We start from the raw sequence: 16,984 nt of genomic DNA on the forward strand, positions 1-16,984 counted from the left end.
GGAGGCATCTCTGCAGAGTGGTCATTAGCTGTCACAGCCACAGAGTCAGCAAATCTGATTTTAAACCTAACCCTAACCACACTGCTAACCTTAATGCCTACTCCTAACCTTAAAGTTTTTTTAAAAAATCACACATTTTGACTTTGCAGCTGGCCCAGATAGTGGATATTGCTCAGTTCTGCCTTCAGGGCAAGACTCGTGACAATAAACGTCAACCTGCCTTTGGTTTTTGAGACGCTGACCAAGAGGCCTACCGTGAGTCAGAGAGCCACAGACACAAGCTGTGACTCAATCTATATAATAGTAGGAGGGGGATGGAAGGAAGAAAGAGGAAGGGACAGAGAGATAGAGAGGAGGAGTTGGAAGAGAGGGAGAGACCAAGAGAAAGAGAGAGAGCGAGGGAGGTAAAGATGAGAGAGAGGTAGAGCGAGATGGTGACAGAGAGAGTAATGTGAGAGAGAAAGAGAGAGAGAGGGATAAAATAAAGAGATGGATCAGACGATGTATCAGATGATGGATAGAAAGAGTAGAATGGGAAAACACATTCCCATCTTGTTTTCCAAGTTGTGTGTGAGGTCCTGCACTCCAATGCTGTTATCCAGTGCTGTCATGATAGCAGAACAAGCACAGTCTCTGCATCTTCTGTAATGTGAGCCTGTAACATGAGCCACCATATTATTATGAGGTAAAGTCATTAACTAGTACTTAATAAAGAAATGCACTTGGAGTGGTTTTGGGGGAATGTACCAAGTAATTTCAGAGACGTCCGACATGACCAATACTCAACTGAACACAGAATAGTACGCGATCAAAGGGGGACCGTTTTTTTTCTGTCACGAGTCGCACTTTGAACCCGTTGCCTTCGCTGCTCCAGTCCATTAACGTTGAGACTTGGTAACCCTCCATTTACAACACACCACACACACATCAGAGAAAACAGCTGGTGTAACACTTTATCCCCGTTCCCTCCACCTGCCCCAGTGGTTTTCATTAGGGGCCTCTGATTGAAGGCAGGCCAGGAATTCTAATGTACTTCACCGCCACTGCAGTGGCTTAAACAAGTAAACCATGTAATGTCCCACTCCCCACCCATGCCAAACATCCCACAAGGTCTGTATACACAGCAGTCTATAGTCCTGCAGAAAACGCCCATCAATCTCCCAAGCAGAAATGGACAATTAAGGAAACTAATATCCTAATTACGGGAACTAATATACCAATTGGGGGACTTGGTTAAAAAAAATGTATTACAGGGGTATTTCCAATTGATTGTTTCAAGTGACTTTTTCAAACCTAAAAATCTGACTAGACTACACATCAAGCATATAAACGTTACTTTTGAGAGACATCGCTGCATTTCTAGGACAAACTTGAAAGAGAAAAAAGGACTGAGTATCTTTCCAATTGAGATGGCTGAGTACTACTTTTCAAACCAACACATCAGACCAATAAACATGAGCTTTGAGTGACATTGCTACATTTCATAAAAACACTTGAGAGGGAAAAGAAAGGAATGAGGCGAGTAATTAACCTCTACTATTATATCAGAGAGTGATGTACTGCTAATGCATTGGTCAGATGTCGGAGACTCAGTCTCCATTGGTCTGAAAGCTCCGGCGCACAGGCCTGATTTGTCCCTTTTTATTGCTCCGCTCGCACTCTCACCTCGACGGGGTTCTGGTCTTTCTCACAAACACACAGTAATTGGACCAGTAGGTGGGGTATGTGGGGGTATATAACTTGGTGGAGTGTGTGTGTGTTTGTGTGTGTGTGTGTTGCGGCAAAGCCGAGGCATCTAACACATGTGCCCTGAGGCGTATGATGGTCAGACTTTTAGAGTTAGGATCAAACAGGCCAACACAAGGAGGGAGGGGTTCTACAGACAGAGAGACCTGACTGTCTTTCTTCTGTATACAGTATACTGCATAGCACCTAGCAGTCACTCCAGACATCCAGACCTATGGTTCACTATAGGCACCCCAGGGAACATGCTCAGTTGGCCCTCCTATGAAGACATCAATACTGTCCAAGACCCATGTTGTTCTAGTGCCCACTGAACAACGGTCTAACAACCAACATTTTTCACGTAACTTGTTGAGCCTAAATTATCATTATTAAAGGATCATTATAAAATGTATTCCAGAGTGCTTCATTACATGTAATGTATATGTTAAAAAATAATAATGTAAAAATGTAACTGATTTCTCAATCTATTCACCACCAGTTCTGAGCAGTGAGTGTTAAACCATGGATGGTGGTTGGTTAGTGGCTGGAAGAGGGAACATAGGAAAGGTTTCTGATTTTCCCTGGTATTAGCTACTCTTTGTTGGAAGGGTTAAACCCAGGGAAGGTGTCTGATTGTCCCTGGTCTTAGCTACTATTTGTTGGAAGGGAGAAACCCAGGGAAGGTGTTTGGTTGTCCCTGGTCTTAGCTACTCACACAGTGGGTTGTTGGGAGTCTTCCTGTCGATGTACTCGTTGAAGTCCATCAGGAACTCTGTGTTGTTTTTAGACGGCTTCAGATCCTTACAGTACTCCCTATGGGATGAAAAAAAAAAAAACTCAAATCCTATACATTTATATGTACAAGTAACTGCCAAAATAAAGGAAACACCAACATAGTGTCTTAATAGGGCATTGGGCCACCACAAGCCAGAACAGCTTCAATGCACCTTGGCATAGATTCTACAAGTGTCTGGAACTCTATTGGAGGGATGTGACACTATTCTTGCACAAGAAATTCCACCATTTGGTGTTTTGTTGATGGAGGTAAAAGCTGTCTCAGGCACCGCTCTAAAATCTCCCATGTGTTCAATTAGGTTGAGATCTGGTGACTGAGACAGCAATGGAATATGGTTTTCATGCTCAACAAACCATCCAGTGACCACTCGTGCCCTGTGGATGGGGACATTGTCATCCTATGTGGTGTAGCCATGGTAGCTAAAATAATGGCCTGCCCAGCATTTTTTATACATGACCCTAAGCATGATGGGATGTTAATTAACTCAGGAACCACACTTGTGTGGAAGAACCTGCTTTCAATATACTTTGTTATCCCTCATTTACTCAGGCGTTTCCTTTATTTTGTCAGTTACCTGTATATAAACCTTTCTAAAAAATAACAGTCAATCTTCTTACCTTGGTGCAATGAGAGTGTATCCATACTCCTCAAACTTGTCTTCCTGCAGGCTTTCAGAGACTGTAGAAGAGCAGAAAGCTGTGAGCCCTACAAACATCTCTGTGCCATTCATATACACAGACCTTGGAACCGGAAGAAGGGTATCACACATAACTCATGTCAAGTTAACATGATGACCATTGATTGATACAGATGCTGATGAGATTCATGGCTGATGGATCAAATGACTTCTGTTGACTGTAATAGTAGACTGTCAACTGATGGGCCATGGTGATTCAGACATCATGAAGACAATCCCCAGTCCTAGACGGTCCACAGTTTGTATAGACACATGACTCCACGTCTGATAGAGAGATACAGCTTTGATGAATGTAAGTTAAGTGTTGTCTGTCAACTCCTCATTTTAAAGCATGGTGGGGGTATACATTCCTCTGTCCATCGTCACAGGGTGACCGTACCACCCCCACCCAGGGAGCTTGGCTCTTAGAAGTTTGTATCTTAAAGGTGGTAAATACTATGGCAAAGATTAGGTTTGGTAGCATAGAAGACAATACAGGAAATACACTCTATGTAAAGGGTTTATACTTAGTTGACTGTGACTAGAACTAGGTCTAGAAAAATCTACGGATAGCAGTGCACAGCAGAGAAAAAGAAAGTATGAGACAATCTCTAATGAACAGATGTAAATCAGGTCGTGTGGGTGACATGGAACCTTGGCGTGGGAATGACTTCCCTATGCATGCTGGGAAAAACAGCAGACAGACACGACTCTTAGAACAGGAGGAGAGAGACAAGAGGAGAAAAAAATACTTGCCCTCATCCCCTGGAGAGGACAAAATCCCAGCAGAGAGAATATGTGAAAGCGAGATGCGTCCCCATGGGTGAACGAGGGAAGGAAGGAGGGAAGGAAAGTAGAAAAAAACAGGGTAAAACACAAGGGTCAAAAGTCAACAATATATTTTATTCACAGAGCGAGGCCTTGAATAAAAATATTGCACTCCCATCAAAAGGTTTCTTCTCAAAATGTAAATGTTGACTGATCAAGCAACAAGGGTCACACAACGAGAGGGTTTACAATGAGCATTCTAGCGATAACATTGCATTGCTTTCAATGCATTGATTTCAAGTACCATTATCATCATATTTTCTGTACTGTAATACAGTGGTAATGATGAATCCATGGGGTTACTAGTGTTGAGTAATGTCTTCATATGACAATGCCATGGAAAGGAATAGAAGAGACATTCATCATGGTAACATGGAACATAATCCTGTTGTATTGCTTGGATATTACTTTGATATTGTTTAAAATATGGTGCTTGTTATTATTATATTGTGGTGCGGTATTCGTCATGACCTCATGGGCTAGACTTCAGACTAGTACATGAGGTCTTTGGTAGTAATTGTTGGAAAATAATGATGTCCATGTGTAGATTCTTGGTACATCGTCAATACTTCAATTACATGAAGTCTAATTTAAAAGACATTAATGACAGCCCCATGTTTATTTTGTCCCTTTTTTTAAAATCATAGATTGCCTCCACCTACAGTGTCTTTAAGAATGTGAATGAATGTATACAAACACAAAAGACACACACAGATACACAGATTTTTGATGAACCAGAGACATGTTTTAGGGAACTCCACTGAAAGATGTGGATACCATGTTGAAAGCAAACATTCCATGGCAATCACATACACTTAGAATGTAAACATGCAACCTAGAGTGATATTCAATTGTACGGTATTTGTACAATTAGGGGTGAAAGGTGAAAGGTTGGAGAGTTTAGTTACAGGGCTGGGCAAGCCGATACCATTACAATACAGTCAAACCAGGAAGTGAATTGAAATCACAAATCGAATCAGCGTCATTATTGTCAATAAGGATTTTTCGATTCTTGAATTGGAATTTCAAATCACTTCCGGTTCTGGCTGAATTTAAATGGAACCTACCCCAACCAAATGTGTTTTGGATGGCCACTCTCTCAATAAAAGAAGACTGTTAGTCTGTTATGTGACTCAGCGACCACATGAGACACACACCCACACACTGGGGAGACAATAGCAAAGGATACTGGTGTACACAAAAGGAGAGAGAGACAGAGAGAGACAGAGAGAGACCGAGAGAGACAGAGAGAGAGAGACAGCGAGAGAGAGAGAGAGAGAGAGAGACAGCGAGAGAGACAGCGAGAGAGAGAGAGAGAGAGAGAGAGAGAGAGAGAGACAGCGAGAGAGAGAGAGAGAGAGAGAGAGAGAGAGGTGGTGCTCTGTGGGGACGAGGTGGTTTCTGTCTTTCATTAAGACTATTTTACGAGCTTGTAAACCTCTGAATGATTAAAAAAGAGAAACTAAAAAAGGGAGAAACCGTCCAGTCATGTTTTGGGCAAACACTCATCGCTTTCTCTTTTATGGGTTCACCTTAAAATAATGCAAACATCCTCCCCTCTGTCCTTCCTGTTAGCAGACTCTAGAGGGTTAGTGCCAAAGCCACATCTGAGTGCCATTGGGGCAGGTGGGATAAACAACATGCATACAGAGGCTTGTGAAAATACACACTCATACATACACTCACTATTGGGCAGCAGCATCGCATGCAAGGCTCTCCTTGTGTGTGGTCAGATTAGGGACTGAATCAGTGTGATCAAACACTATCTAAATCAGTTATAAGACCCCTATCTACATGACTCAGATTATTGTACGTCACAACATCATTACACTACTATGGACCTCTTTACACTACACTACTTTGATGACACAATCTAGATCCAGGAGAGATACTGAAGTGTAAAGAGACAGATCTAGATTTTCTCTTTAGGAGATGTCTCCCACACTGCCTCTGGAGGAAGTGAGGGAGGCAACTACATGACATACCCCCCTTCCACACCACATGTCCCTGCAAGAATTACTTTCATTACCCTAATACCAGCAGACAGCATTTTGTTTGCCTATATACTTCAGTACTTACGGTATGCTAATAGCTGCACTTACACAGGAAGCAGGAATGTGGCTTTGGCCACACCACATCAAGGTTAGTGTAAACAGAAAAGTTGCAAATCTAGTGTTGAAGAGAGATAGACAGTGTGGCTAGAGGAAGGGTGTTGTATTGGTAAGGAGATGGGACACAATTATGTTAGTTCCAGGAACGTCTTCACTAAGATAAAACAGAGCATTATGGGTACTGTTGTTCATCATGCTACAGGTGTGAGAGCAGGAGGACAGGGAAGGTGTGAGGTAAGGTACAGGAGGAGAATACTTGCCCAATTCCACTGAGGGGGTTCCAACACACGGAGAAGACAGGGGTGAGAAGGTCAGCAGGAGAGGAGAGGAAGGAGGGAAGGGGGAGCGGGAAAGAGAAGGGGACAGGAAAGAAGCAAACAGGGGTACACAATATTTTATTCCTCTTAGTGTTGAATAAAAACATTGCAGCTTGAACAGGATGTATGAGAAATGGGCTTCCCATTTTACTGCAGAAGACAGATGATCAACTCAGGGACCGTCCCAATCAGCTAAGGGACTGAGTGGTAGGAAAGTAAGACGGATTGTGTGTCTGTGTGTGTGTGTGTGTGTGCGCTTGGGGGACCGAACAGACCCACAGGAGGTACCCAGACAAACTGAACTTCCCAGGAAGACCTGTGTGTGTGTGTGTATATGTGCATGTATGTGTGTGTGTATGTGTATCCCAGTGGTAAGGGACAGTGGAGTGTGGAGAGGGGAATAAAACAGACCCACAGGCCCACAACCAGACCATGAAGACCGAAACACAGACCTTCCTATGGAAGACCCATCATCCTAACACAATGACTGACTAACAACACACAATGATTTGACTATTGGGAATCTCACAGCTTGACGGGGACATGAGAGGGGAGTTTGAACACATGTGGAAATAAGTGTAGTGTGAGAGAGAGCGAATGAGAGAGATGGAGTGTGTTTGTGTGTGCTCACAGACAAGCTGAAACCTGAGGCTTCCCTTAACCCCTATGTGGTATTCATTTAAATGCCATTGTCATCTGACAAATGTGTTTTGTCATTCTGTCTACAGTCGTGGCCAAAAGTTTTGAGAATGACACAAATATAAATTTTCGCAAAGTCTGCTGCCTCAGTGTCTTCAGATATTTTTGTCAGATGTTACTATGGAATACTGAAGTATAATTACAGGCATTTCATAAGTGTCAAAGGCTTTTATTGACAATTACATGAAGTTGATGCAAAGAGTCAATATTTGCCGTGTTGACCCTTCTTTTTCAAGACCTCTGCAATCCGCCCTGGCATGCCGTCAATTAACTTCTGGGCCACATCCTGACTGATGGCAGCCCATTCTTGCATAATCAATGCTTGGCGTTTGTCAGAATTTGTGGGTTTTTGTTTGTCCACCCGCCTCTTGAGGATTGACCACAAGTTCTCAATGGGATTAAGGTCTGGGGAGTTTCCTGGCCATGGACCCAAAGTATCAATGTTTTGTTCCCCGAGCCACTTAGTTATCCCTTTTGCCTCATGGCAAGGTGCTCCATCATGCTGGAAAAGGCATTGTTCATCACCAAACTGTTCCTGGATGTTTGGGAGAAGTTGCTCTCGGAGGATGTGTTGGTACCATTCTTTATTCCTGGCTGTGTTCTTAGGCAAAATTGTGAGTGAGCCCATTCCCTTGGCAGAGAAACAATCCCACACATGAATGGACTCAGGATGCTTTACTGTTGGCATGACACAAGACTGATGGTAGCGCTCACCTTGTCTTCTCCGGACAAGCTTTTTTACGGATGCCCCAAACAATCGGAAAGGGGATTCATCAGAGAAAATGACTTTACCCCAGTCCTCAGCAGTCCAATCCCTGTACCTTTGGCAGAATATCAGTCTGTCCCTGAAGTTTTTCCTGGAGAGAAGTGGCTTCTTTGCTGCTCTTCTTGACACCAGGCCATCCTCCAAAAGTCTTTGACCACACTGTGCGTGCAGATGCACTCACACCTGCCTGCTGCCATTCCTGAGCAAGCTCTGTACTGGTGGTGCCCCAATCCCACAGCTGAATCAACTTTAGGAGACGGTCCCGGCGCTTGCTGGACTTTCTTGGGCGCCCTGAAGCCTTCTTCACAACAATTGAACCGCTCTCCTTGAAGTTCTAGATGATCCGATAAATGGTTGATTTAGGTGCAATCTTACTGGCAGCAATACCCTTGCCTGTGAAGCCCTTTTTGTGCAAAGCAATGATGACGGCACGTGTTTCCTTGCAGGTAACCATGTTGACAGAGGAAGAACAATGATTCCAAGCACCACCCTCCTTTTGAAGCTTCCAGTCTGTTATTCAAACTCAATCAACATGACAGAGTGATCTCCAGCCTTGTCCTCGTCAACACTCACACCTGTGTTAACGAGAGAATCACTGACATGATGTCAGCTGGTCCTTTTGTGGCAGGGCTGAAATGCAGTGGAAATGTTTTGGGGGAATTCAGTTCATTTGCATGGCAAAGAGGGACTTTGCAATTAATTGCAATTCATCTGATCACTCTTCATAACATTCTGGAGTATATGCAAATTGCCATCATACAAACTGAGGCAGCAGACTTTGTGAAAAGTAATATTTGTGTCATTCTCAAAACTTTTGGCCACGACTGTATATGCAAAGGAAATGTTTACTGCGTAAAAGGTCATGCCTTGATATAGGTCAGGAGGTTAAAGTGATTTAGAATTCTACTTACATTTGGCCTGGGTGATGGTGTCTCCGATAGTAGTGTGGATGTAATGCAGGCTGTACACTGGAAGGACCAAGGCTAGACTGGGAACACACACACACACACACACACACACACACACACACACACACACACACACACACACACACACACACACACACACACACACACACAGATATGAATAGGTGCACACACACTTACATGCCACACACACACCACAACATTTTCATATTTTGCAGAGTTCTAACAAAGAACACATTTGCAAGAATCACAGATCAGATCACCACACAAACTTAAAAGTTGATCCACACATCAAAACAAAAATGTCTTAAAAACTTGTCATCACTGAAGCTAAAACTTTCACACAGACATATTCTGCTGAGCTTTGTAACTTATTTTTTACAAGTACATTTATCATTTGAACAGTAAAAGTCATCATTCCCCATTCAAATACAATATTTCTTATTTTGCTCCAGATATCTGCATGCTCCAGTTTAGTGCACACATTCAGGACAGTCTCAAAAGGGTTTGGACTATGTGGTACACAAACATTTAGGACAGTCTCAAGAGGGTTTTGACTAGGTGGTACACACATTTAGGACAGTCTCAAGAGGGTTTTGACTAGGTGGTACACACACATTTAGGACAGTCTCAAGAGGGTTTTGACTAGGTGGTACACACACATTTAGGACAGGCTCGAGAGGGTTTTGACTAGGTGGTACACAGCTACAACCAGTAGTGACTTTGTTTGTAGCAGGTTAGGAGAACTTACGCAGCAGGTTAGGAGAATTCACTTAACAGGTTAGGAGAATTGGGTTAAGGTTAGGATTAGTTAAAACGTTCTCCTAACTTGCTACGAAAAGTCAATTCCGGGCGTATCAGTACTCCGTCTAGTCACAACCATAGAGATAGATAGAGGACTCATCTTTGTATCTGTGCCATTATTGCGTCTGTTACAGCACGGACAGCGTCATTGAGGCAATCTCCATTTTGAAGTAGTACATTTTCTTCTTCACAATTGGCTGATTCCTCCTGATGACCCGGTTGGACATGACTCCAACAGGGTCACCAGGAAGGATCAGCCAATGAAGTTGGATGTCCACCCAGTTGACTACATTAAAATCTGAGATTTGCATAACTAATCCAAGATAGACCACAGACTGTCGTTTCCAATGGGAGCAAATTCATTATAGTGGGCAGAACAAGCAAGGAGGTGGACAGAGACAAGCACAAGCTAGCGAGATCCTATTGGCGTGTTCTAGCATGTATTTGCATATTTCCCTTAGGGAACGCATACTCTGAAGTGTGCATGTGCAATAGCTCAATTCGCCCTTGCACCCCTTCTAAACAACGAAACATTTTGAAACTTTGGCAAAGGGTAAAGTCTACAAAACATAGTCCACTCTGTAAAATATTCTAGTCTTGGGGACAGAAAACTGTATCAAATGCTTAAAAATCTATGAGAACTTAGCAGAATGTGGGCCAAAATCCATCCAGCTGCATCTTCTCCCACTTGCCTGCCACTGGGCTTCCTCTCATCACCATTTTTGGTGGCGAGTGGAAATGCCACCAGGAAGCTTGAAATGTACACTTCCGGTGAAACATCTGGTTCATTGTTCTATCTGCGATAAAATGTTGGAAGCCCTCAATGGCGCTACCTGTGCTAAAACTGCCTTTTGGCCACTAGAAGCCCCTATTATTCTCTATGGCCACGACCTTTCAAGCGGTTGCATTGATCAGGTGTCAGTGCACTACTAGTAGTCATAAGAGATGAAAACAGTGACCCCTATTGTTCTTCTAGATAGGGCCCTGAGTTTTTATGGAACCTAGTTATATGCCTTGACCAGGTAAAACTCCAGACTCTTGACCCATGAGAGTTTTCTTGGTCAAGTCACGTGGTCAGAATAAAAACTCAAGGCCCTAAAAAGGAATACTGTACATGGTATACTCAGGTAGGGGTACAAATACAGTACATGTAGCTGTTACCTGTAATCTGTACCCTTTACAGGGGCATATGTGTACGATCTTTCGCTTCGGTCTATGTACCGCTGTGGAGCAGAACACACATTTGTCATCAAAGGGACAGCTCACCCCGAAATAGTCTAAAAATGTGTTTTTGTTTTTCCATCATGTTTTACTTTACCTCATCCTGGGATTTCACTAGTGTGTGTACCGTGCGGTGGCCGGTTTCTCCATTAATCATGTTCGTTCTTATCTGAGGACAAAAAACACTTAGCTCTTAGGAGCAAGTTCAACCCACAACAGGATAGAATGTGGACACAAAGGTGGAAGTATAAAAGAAGACCGTCAGTGGTCTCCATCTTACCTCTACTTTAATCTCATCCTCCAGCTCAGCGTCCAGGAAGTCCAGAGTTACAGGCTCCTGAAATTTAGGATTCTAGAGTGCGAGACAGAGAGCGAGAGACAGAGAGCGAGAAAGAAAGTGCGAGAGAAAGTGCGAGCGAGAAAGTGCGAGACAGAGTGAGAGAGAGACAGAGAGTGCACGCATGCGCGAGAGAGAGATTTAATACAACATTTACTGTTTTATAGATTGAATCAACCCAGATAAGAGTTCACCCAGGAATTATTTAAGACAGTCTATGTGAAATTACCTTTAAGGGTGACATTCGTCATGCAAAAGAGAACAGACCTGTGAAAAAAAACAGCCTACCTGTCTATGTTAAATATTATCATTATTTTGCTTACTGCCAATTAGTCATGCAAAAATTACCCTATGTCCAGATTAAAATGATTTCCAGTCAGGATTTGTCTCAATCTTTGTCCATGAACCCTTCATCATGAGCCTAGACAGATACAGCACCAGAACTCCAAAACAAACTTTATGAAATAGGAGTTGAGATATTAACAGGAGCTAAACAAAACCATTTAAGACACATAAGGTACAAATACAAACATACAAAGATATGCTATGTGCCAACTTTACCTCTACCTACATTTACATATTACCTCAACTAAATTGTGCCACCACACATTGACTCTGTACCGGTACCCCTTGTATACATCCTCACTACTGTTATTTTATTGTTGCTCTTTATTTGTTATTTTTCTATTTTATTCTTTTTTCATTTTGTTTTTATACATTTTTTACTTCAGTTTATTTTAGTATACACTTTCTTAACACTTATTTTTCTTAAAACTGCATTGTTGGTTAAGGGCTTGTAAGTAAGCATTTCACTGTAAGGTCTGGCTCATGTTGTATTCGGTGCATGTGACAAATACAATTTGATATCTACCTCAGGTACCTTATTATTATCTATCCTGATGCCTAGTCACTTTACCCTGCCTTCATGTACATATCTACCTCAAATACCTTATTATTATCTATCCTGATGCCTAGTCACTTTACCCTGCCTTCATGTACATATCTACCTCAAGTACCTTATTATTATCTATCCTGATGCCTAGTCACTTTACCCTGGCTTCATGTACATATCTACCTCAAATACCTTATTATTATCTATCCTGATGCCAAGTCACTTTACCCTGCCTTCATGTACATATCTACCTCAAATACCTTATTATTATCTATCCTGATGCCTAGTCACTTTACCCTGCCTTCATGTACATATCTACCTTAAATACCTTATTATTATCTATCCTGATGCCTAGTCACTTTACCCTGCCTTCATGTACATATCTACCTCAGGTACCTTATTATTATCTATCCTGATGCCTAGTCACTTTACCCTGCCTTTATGTACATATCTACCTCAAATACCTTATTATTATCTATCCTGATGCCTAGTCATTTACCCTGCCTTCATGTACATATCTACCTTAAATACCTTATTATTATCTATCCTGATGCCTAGTCACTTTACCCTGCCTTCATGTACATATCTACCTCAAACACCTTATTATTATCTATCCTGATGCCTAGTCACTTTACCCTGAGTTCATGTACATATCTACCTCAGGTACCTTATTATTATCTATCCTGATGCCTAGTCACTTTACCCTGCCTTCATGTACATATCTACCTCAAGTACCTTATTATTATCTATCCTGATGCCTAGTCACTTTACCCTGCCTTCATGTACATATCTACCTCAAATACCTCGTACCTCTGCACATTGATCTGGTACTGGTACTCCCTGTATATAGCTCCACATTGATCTGGTACTGGTACTCCCTGTATATAGCTCCACATTGATCTGGTACTGGTACTCCCTGTATATAGCTCTACATTGATCTGGTACTGGTACTCCCTGTATATAGCTCCACATTGATCTGGTACTCCCTGTATATAGCTCCACATTGATCTGGTACTGGTACTCCCTGTATATAGCTCCACATTGATCTGGTACTGGTACTCCCTGTATATAGCTCCACATTGATCTGGTACTGGTACGTCCTGTATATAGCTCCACATTGATCTGGTACTGGTACTCCCTGTATATAGCTCCACATTGATCTGGTACTGGTACTCCCTGTATATAGCTCCACATTGATCTGGTACTGGTACGTCCTGTATATAGCTCCACATTGATCTGGTACTCCCTGTATATAGCTCCACATTGATCTGGTACTCCCTGTATATAGCTCCACATTGATCTGGTACTGGTCCTCCCTGTATATAGCTCCACATTGATCTGGTACTGGTACTCCCTGTATATAGCTCCACATTGATCTGGTACTGGTACTCCCTGTATATAGCTCCACATTGATCTGGTACTGGTACTCCCTGTATATAGCTCAACATTGATCTGGTACTGGTACTCCCTATATATAGGGTGGCAGGTAGCCTAGTGGTTAGAGTATTGGGCCAGTAACAGAAAGGTTGCTAGATCGAAACACAGAGCTGACAAGGTAAAAATCCGTTCTGCCCCTGAACAAGGCAGTTAACCCACTGTTCCTAAGCTGTCATTGTAAATAAGAATTTGATCTTAAAGTGACTTGGATTGGATTGAAAGATTGTTGGGAAAACCACAAGTTTTCACCTTCAAAAATCAAATCAAATTGTATTCATCACATGTGCCGAAAACAACTTGTGTAGACTTTACAGTGAAATGCTTGCTAACGAACATTTCTCAATGATGCAGAGTTAAAAAAATTGTAATATAAAATATTAACTAACACGAGGAATAAAACAAAATGCACAAGAATGGAGCTACATACAGGGAGTACCAGATCAATGTGGAGCTATATACAGGGAGTACCAGTACCAGATCAATGTGGAGCTATATACAGGGAGTACCAGTACCAGATCAATGTGGAGCTATATACAGGGAGTACCAGTACCAGATCAATGTAGAGCTATATACAGGGAGTACCAGTACCAGATCAATGTGGAGCTATATACAGGGAGTACCAGATCAATGTGGAGCTATATACAGGGAGTACCAGTACCAGATCAATGTGGAGCTATATACAGGGAGTACCAGTACCAGATCAATGTGGAGCTATATACAGGGAGTACCAGATCAATGTGGAGCTATATACAGGGAGTACCAGTACCAGATCAATGTGGAGCTATATACAGGGAGTACCAGTACCAGATCAATGTGGAGCTATATACAGGGAGTACCAGTCCAGATCAATGTGGAGCTATATACAGGGAGTACCAGTCCAGATCAATGTGGAGCTATATACAGGGAGTACCAGTACCAGATCAATGTGCAGCTATATACAGGGAGTACCAGTACCAGATCAATGTGCAGCTATATACAGGGAGTACCAGTACCAGATCAATGTAGAGCTATATACAGGGAGTGTATGTAGAGCTATATAATATCACCAAACCACAGCAATTATCTGAAGTCTTTACCCATACTTGTGTATTTATTTAATGCACAGTAATGATGTTTTGATACAAGAACACCAGTGACATATTTCCTCAGGGCAGTTTACGGGAAAGCTGTGAGGCGGACCTTAAACTAAAGACTGATGTGAAACACATGGCTACGTGGGCGTAAGCTCCATGTTCTCCCTGTGTTTGTTGTGTGGAAATCATGAAGTGTCCCTCGCAAACCTTCTCTACACAAACCCATATGGTGACCTTTTCCGAGATAGTACTAGGGGAAGCTAGCCAAACAAAGCTAAGTGTGGCTAGGCTACGCTAGGGTAATGCTAAGCTATGCTAGCCTAACGGTAGGCTAACGCCAGGCTGCTAAATCTCCCATGCCTTGCTAACAGGTATATTGGGGCTTTGCTTAACATGGTTGTGCAGCATACTGTGATTAAAGGAACAGATGAGTGTTGTAGTTTTGTGTGTGTGTGTGTGTGTGTGTGTGTGTGTGTGTGTGTGTGTGTGTGTGTGTGTGTGTGTGTGTGTTACTGTACCTTTGGGCAGAGGTTGGGATGCAGCAAGACATAACCGTTGGGGTCAATGGCAAAGTAATAGCCATTTGGTCCAAACTACAAGAGGTAGAAAGAGACGGGATAGTTAGTGTGTGTGTCGATGGTATTGATGGTGTTCTGGATGCTTAACATAGGCTATGTGGGTATGTGTTAGTGTGTGTGTGTAGCACACATGCGAGTGTGTCTTACTGTAAATCTTGGCGTTAGTCTTTTGATGTCGTCCAGAGACACATCGATAGCCATCACTCCCAGGATTAGCTGGTTTTGGGGCCTCTGGGAGAAAAAACAGTCAAGGAAAAGTGGAATGAGACCAAAACAAAGCATTATATAGTACCTCACTCAGAGGGACCCCTAGTGCTTCACACACACAGTAGTATATCACTCAGAGGGACCCCTAGTGCTTCACACACACAGGCATTCACAAAAACAATTTTACTCCGATGACTCAAGTCCCTTGGCGACTTTAAAAACATTTCCAAAGTAAAGAGCACCGTGGAGATAAAAAAATGTCCTTTAGAAATCCTTGTTGTTACTGTGACTCATTAACGAGTCATTCTCAGCCTGGCTTTAGTCATTACAGGTCCATCAAACACCATCCATGTATTGATACGTAGGCTGTGTGTGCTGTTTTTAAATGTATGTAGTTCTGTTCTTGAGCTGTTCTTGTCTACTAATTGTCTGTATGTTTTGTGTGGATCCCAGCAAGAGTAGCTGCGGCTTTCACAACAACTAATGAGGATCCTAATAAAATACCAAATTACCAAATAGCATCATCTTGAAGCAGTTAGCTACTGTTATCAGATGTCGTTGCTTCCTGTGGCACAGAGTGGGCAGGCTTTGAAGAGTGAAACTATATCAGCAAAATGGCTGACAAGTACCTCAACAAGGAGATAGTAGAGGAAGAAAGGACCCACATCGTAATCGACTGCCGAGCTGACAAGGTAAAAATCTGTCGTTCTGCCCCTGAGCAAGGCAGTTAACCCACTGTTCCCAGTCCTGTGGTGTGACCCAGTGTTCAGTTCTGGAGGTGAACCTGGCTGAGAGGTCATCAACTCCCTGCTTCTGGGACATACTGCTGTGCAAATCAAACACACTTCTGAAAGCTCATTGCGGGAATGCAAGTAAACGAGTAAGTAAGCAAGTAAGCAGTCAGCTAACCAGTCAGATAGCAGTCAGTCAACCAGCCAGCCAGCCAGTTAGTCAACCAGCCAGCCAGTCAGTCAACCAGCCAGCCAGTCAGTCAGTCAGTCAACCAGCCAGTCACCCAGCCAGTCAGTCAGTCATACAGCCAGTCAACCAGCCAGTCACCCAGCCAGTCAGTCAGTCAACCAGTCAGTCAGTCAGTCAGTCAGTCAACCAGCCAGCCAGCCAGCCAGCCAGTCAACCAGTCAACCAGCCAGCCAGTCAGTCAGTCAACCAGCCAGCCAGTCAATCAATCAGCCAGCCAGCCAGCCAGCCAGCCAGCCAATCAGTCAGTCAGTCTGCCTGCCTGCCTGCCAGCCAGCCAGCCAGCCAGTCAGCGCTGTACCTGTAGTCCCCTCTCTTTGTCAGCTTTGGTGTTGGTCTTGTTGAAGACTGGAAGTGTTCCTGTGATCACCAGACCCAGCTCCTGTAAACCAGATCACATGTATTTTCCTTTAGAACAGCACCCCTACTGGTCTTATCAGACTGATAACAACAGGTATAATATGCACCAGTTGAGGCTGGTGGGGGGGAGCTATAGGAGGATGGGCTCATTGTAATGGCTGGAATGGAACCAATGGAATGGAGACAAACATGTGGTTTCAATGTTTGATGTGTTTAATACCGTTCCATTGAATCCATTCCAGCCATTACAATG

At 42.9% G+C, this 16,984-nt stretch overlaps 1 protein-coding gene across 3 annotated transcripts in view; it reads right to left on the reverse strand.

The window, feature by feature from the left end:
* The window catches only part of LOC106595617 (voltage-dependent calcium channel subunit alpha-2/delta-1), a 176,096-nt gene that overhangs the window by 23,317 nt on the left and 135,795 nt on the right, over positions 1 to 16,984 (reverse strand). The window contains exons 16-26 of one of the 3 annotated variants that reach the window (XM_045722233.1): positions 16,673 to 16,753; positions 15,334 to 15,417; positions 15,127 to 15,201; positions 11,150 to 11,221; positions 10,967 to 11,038; positions 10,810 to 10,871; positions 8,830 to 8,906; positions 6,397 to 6,405; positions 3,954 to 3,962; positions 3,139 to 3,199; positions 2,441 to 2,538 (exon numbers count right to left, since the gene is read on the reverse strand). In XM_045722233.1, the coding sequence (XP_045578189.1) occupies positions 2,441 to 2,538; positions 3,139 to 3,199; positions 3,954 to 3,962; positions 6,397 to 6,405; positions 8,830 to 8,906; positions 10,810 to 10,871; positions 10,967 to 11,038; positions 11,150 to 11,221; positions 15,127 to 15,201; positions 15,334 to 15,417; positions 16,673 to 16,753 (700 nt within the window). The remainder of the gene's footprint in view (positions 1 to 2,440; positions 2,539 to 3,138; positions 3,200 to 3,953; positions 3,963 to 6,396; positions 6,406 to 8,829; positions 8,907 to 10,809; positions 10,872 to 10,966; positions 11,039 to 11,149; positions 11,222 to 15,126; positions 15,202 to 15,333; positions 15,418 to 16,672; positions 16,754 to 16,984) is intronic. The other 2 variants (XM_045722234.1, XM_045722235.1) reach the window with 2 other exon arrangements.

The sequence above is a fragment of the Salmo salar genome, chromosome ssa07 (assembly GCF_905237065.1).
Source record: "Salmo salar chromosome ssa07, Ssal_v3.1, whole genome shotgun sequence".
Lineage (NCBI taxonomy): Eukaryota > Metazoa > Chordata > Actinopteri > Salmoniformes > Salmonidae > Salmo > Salmo salar.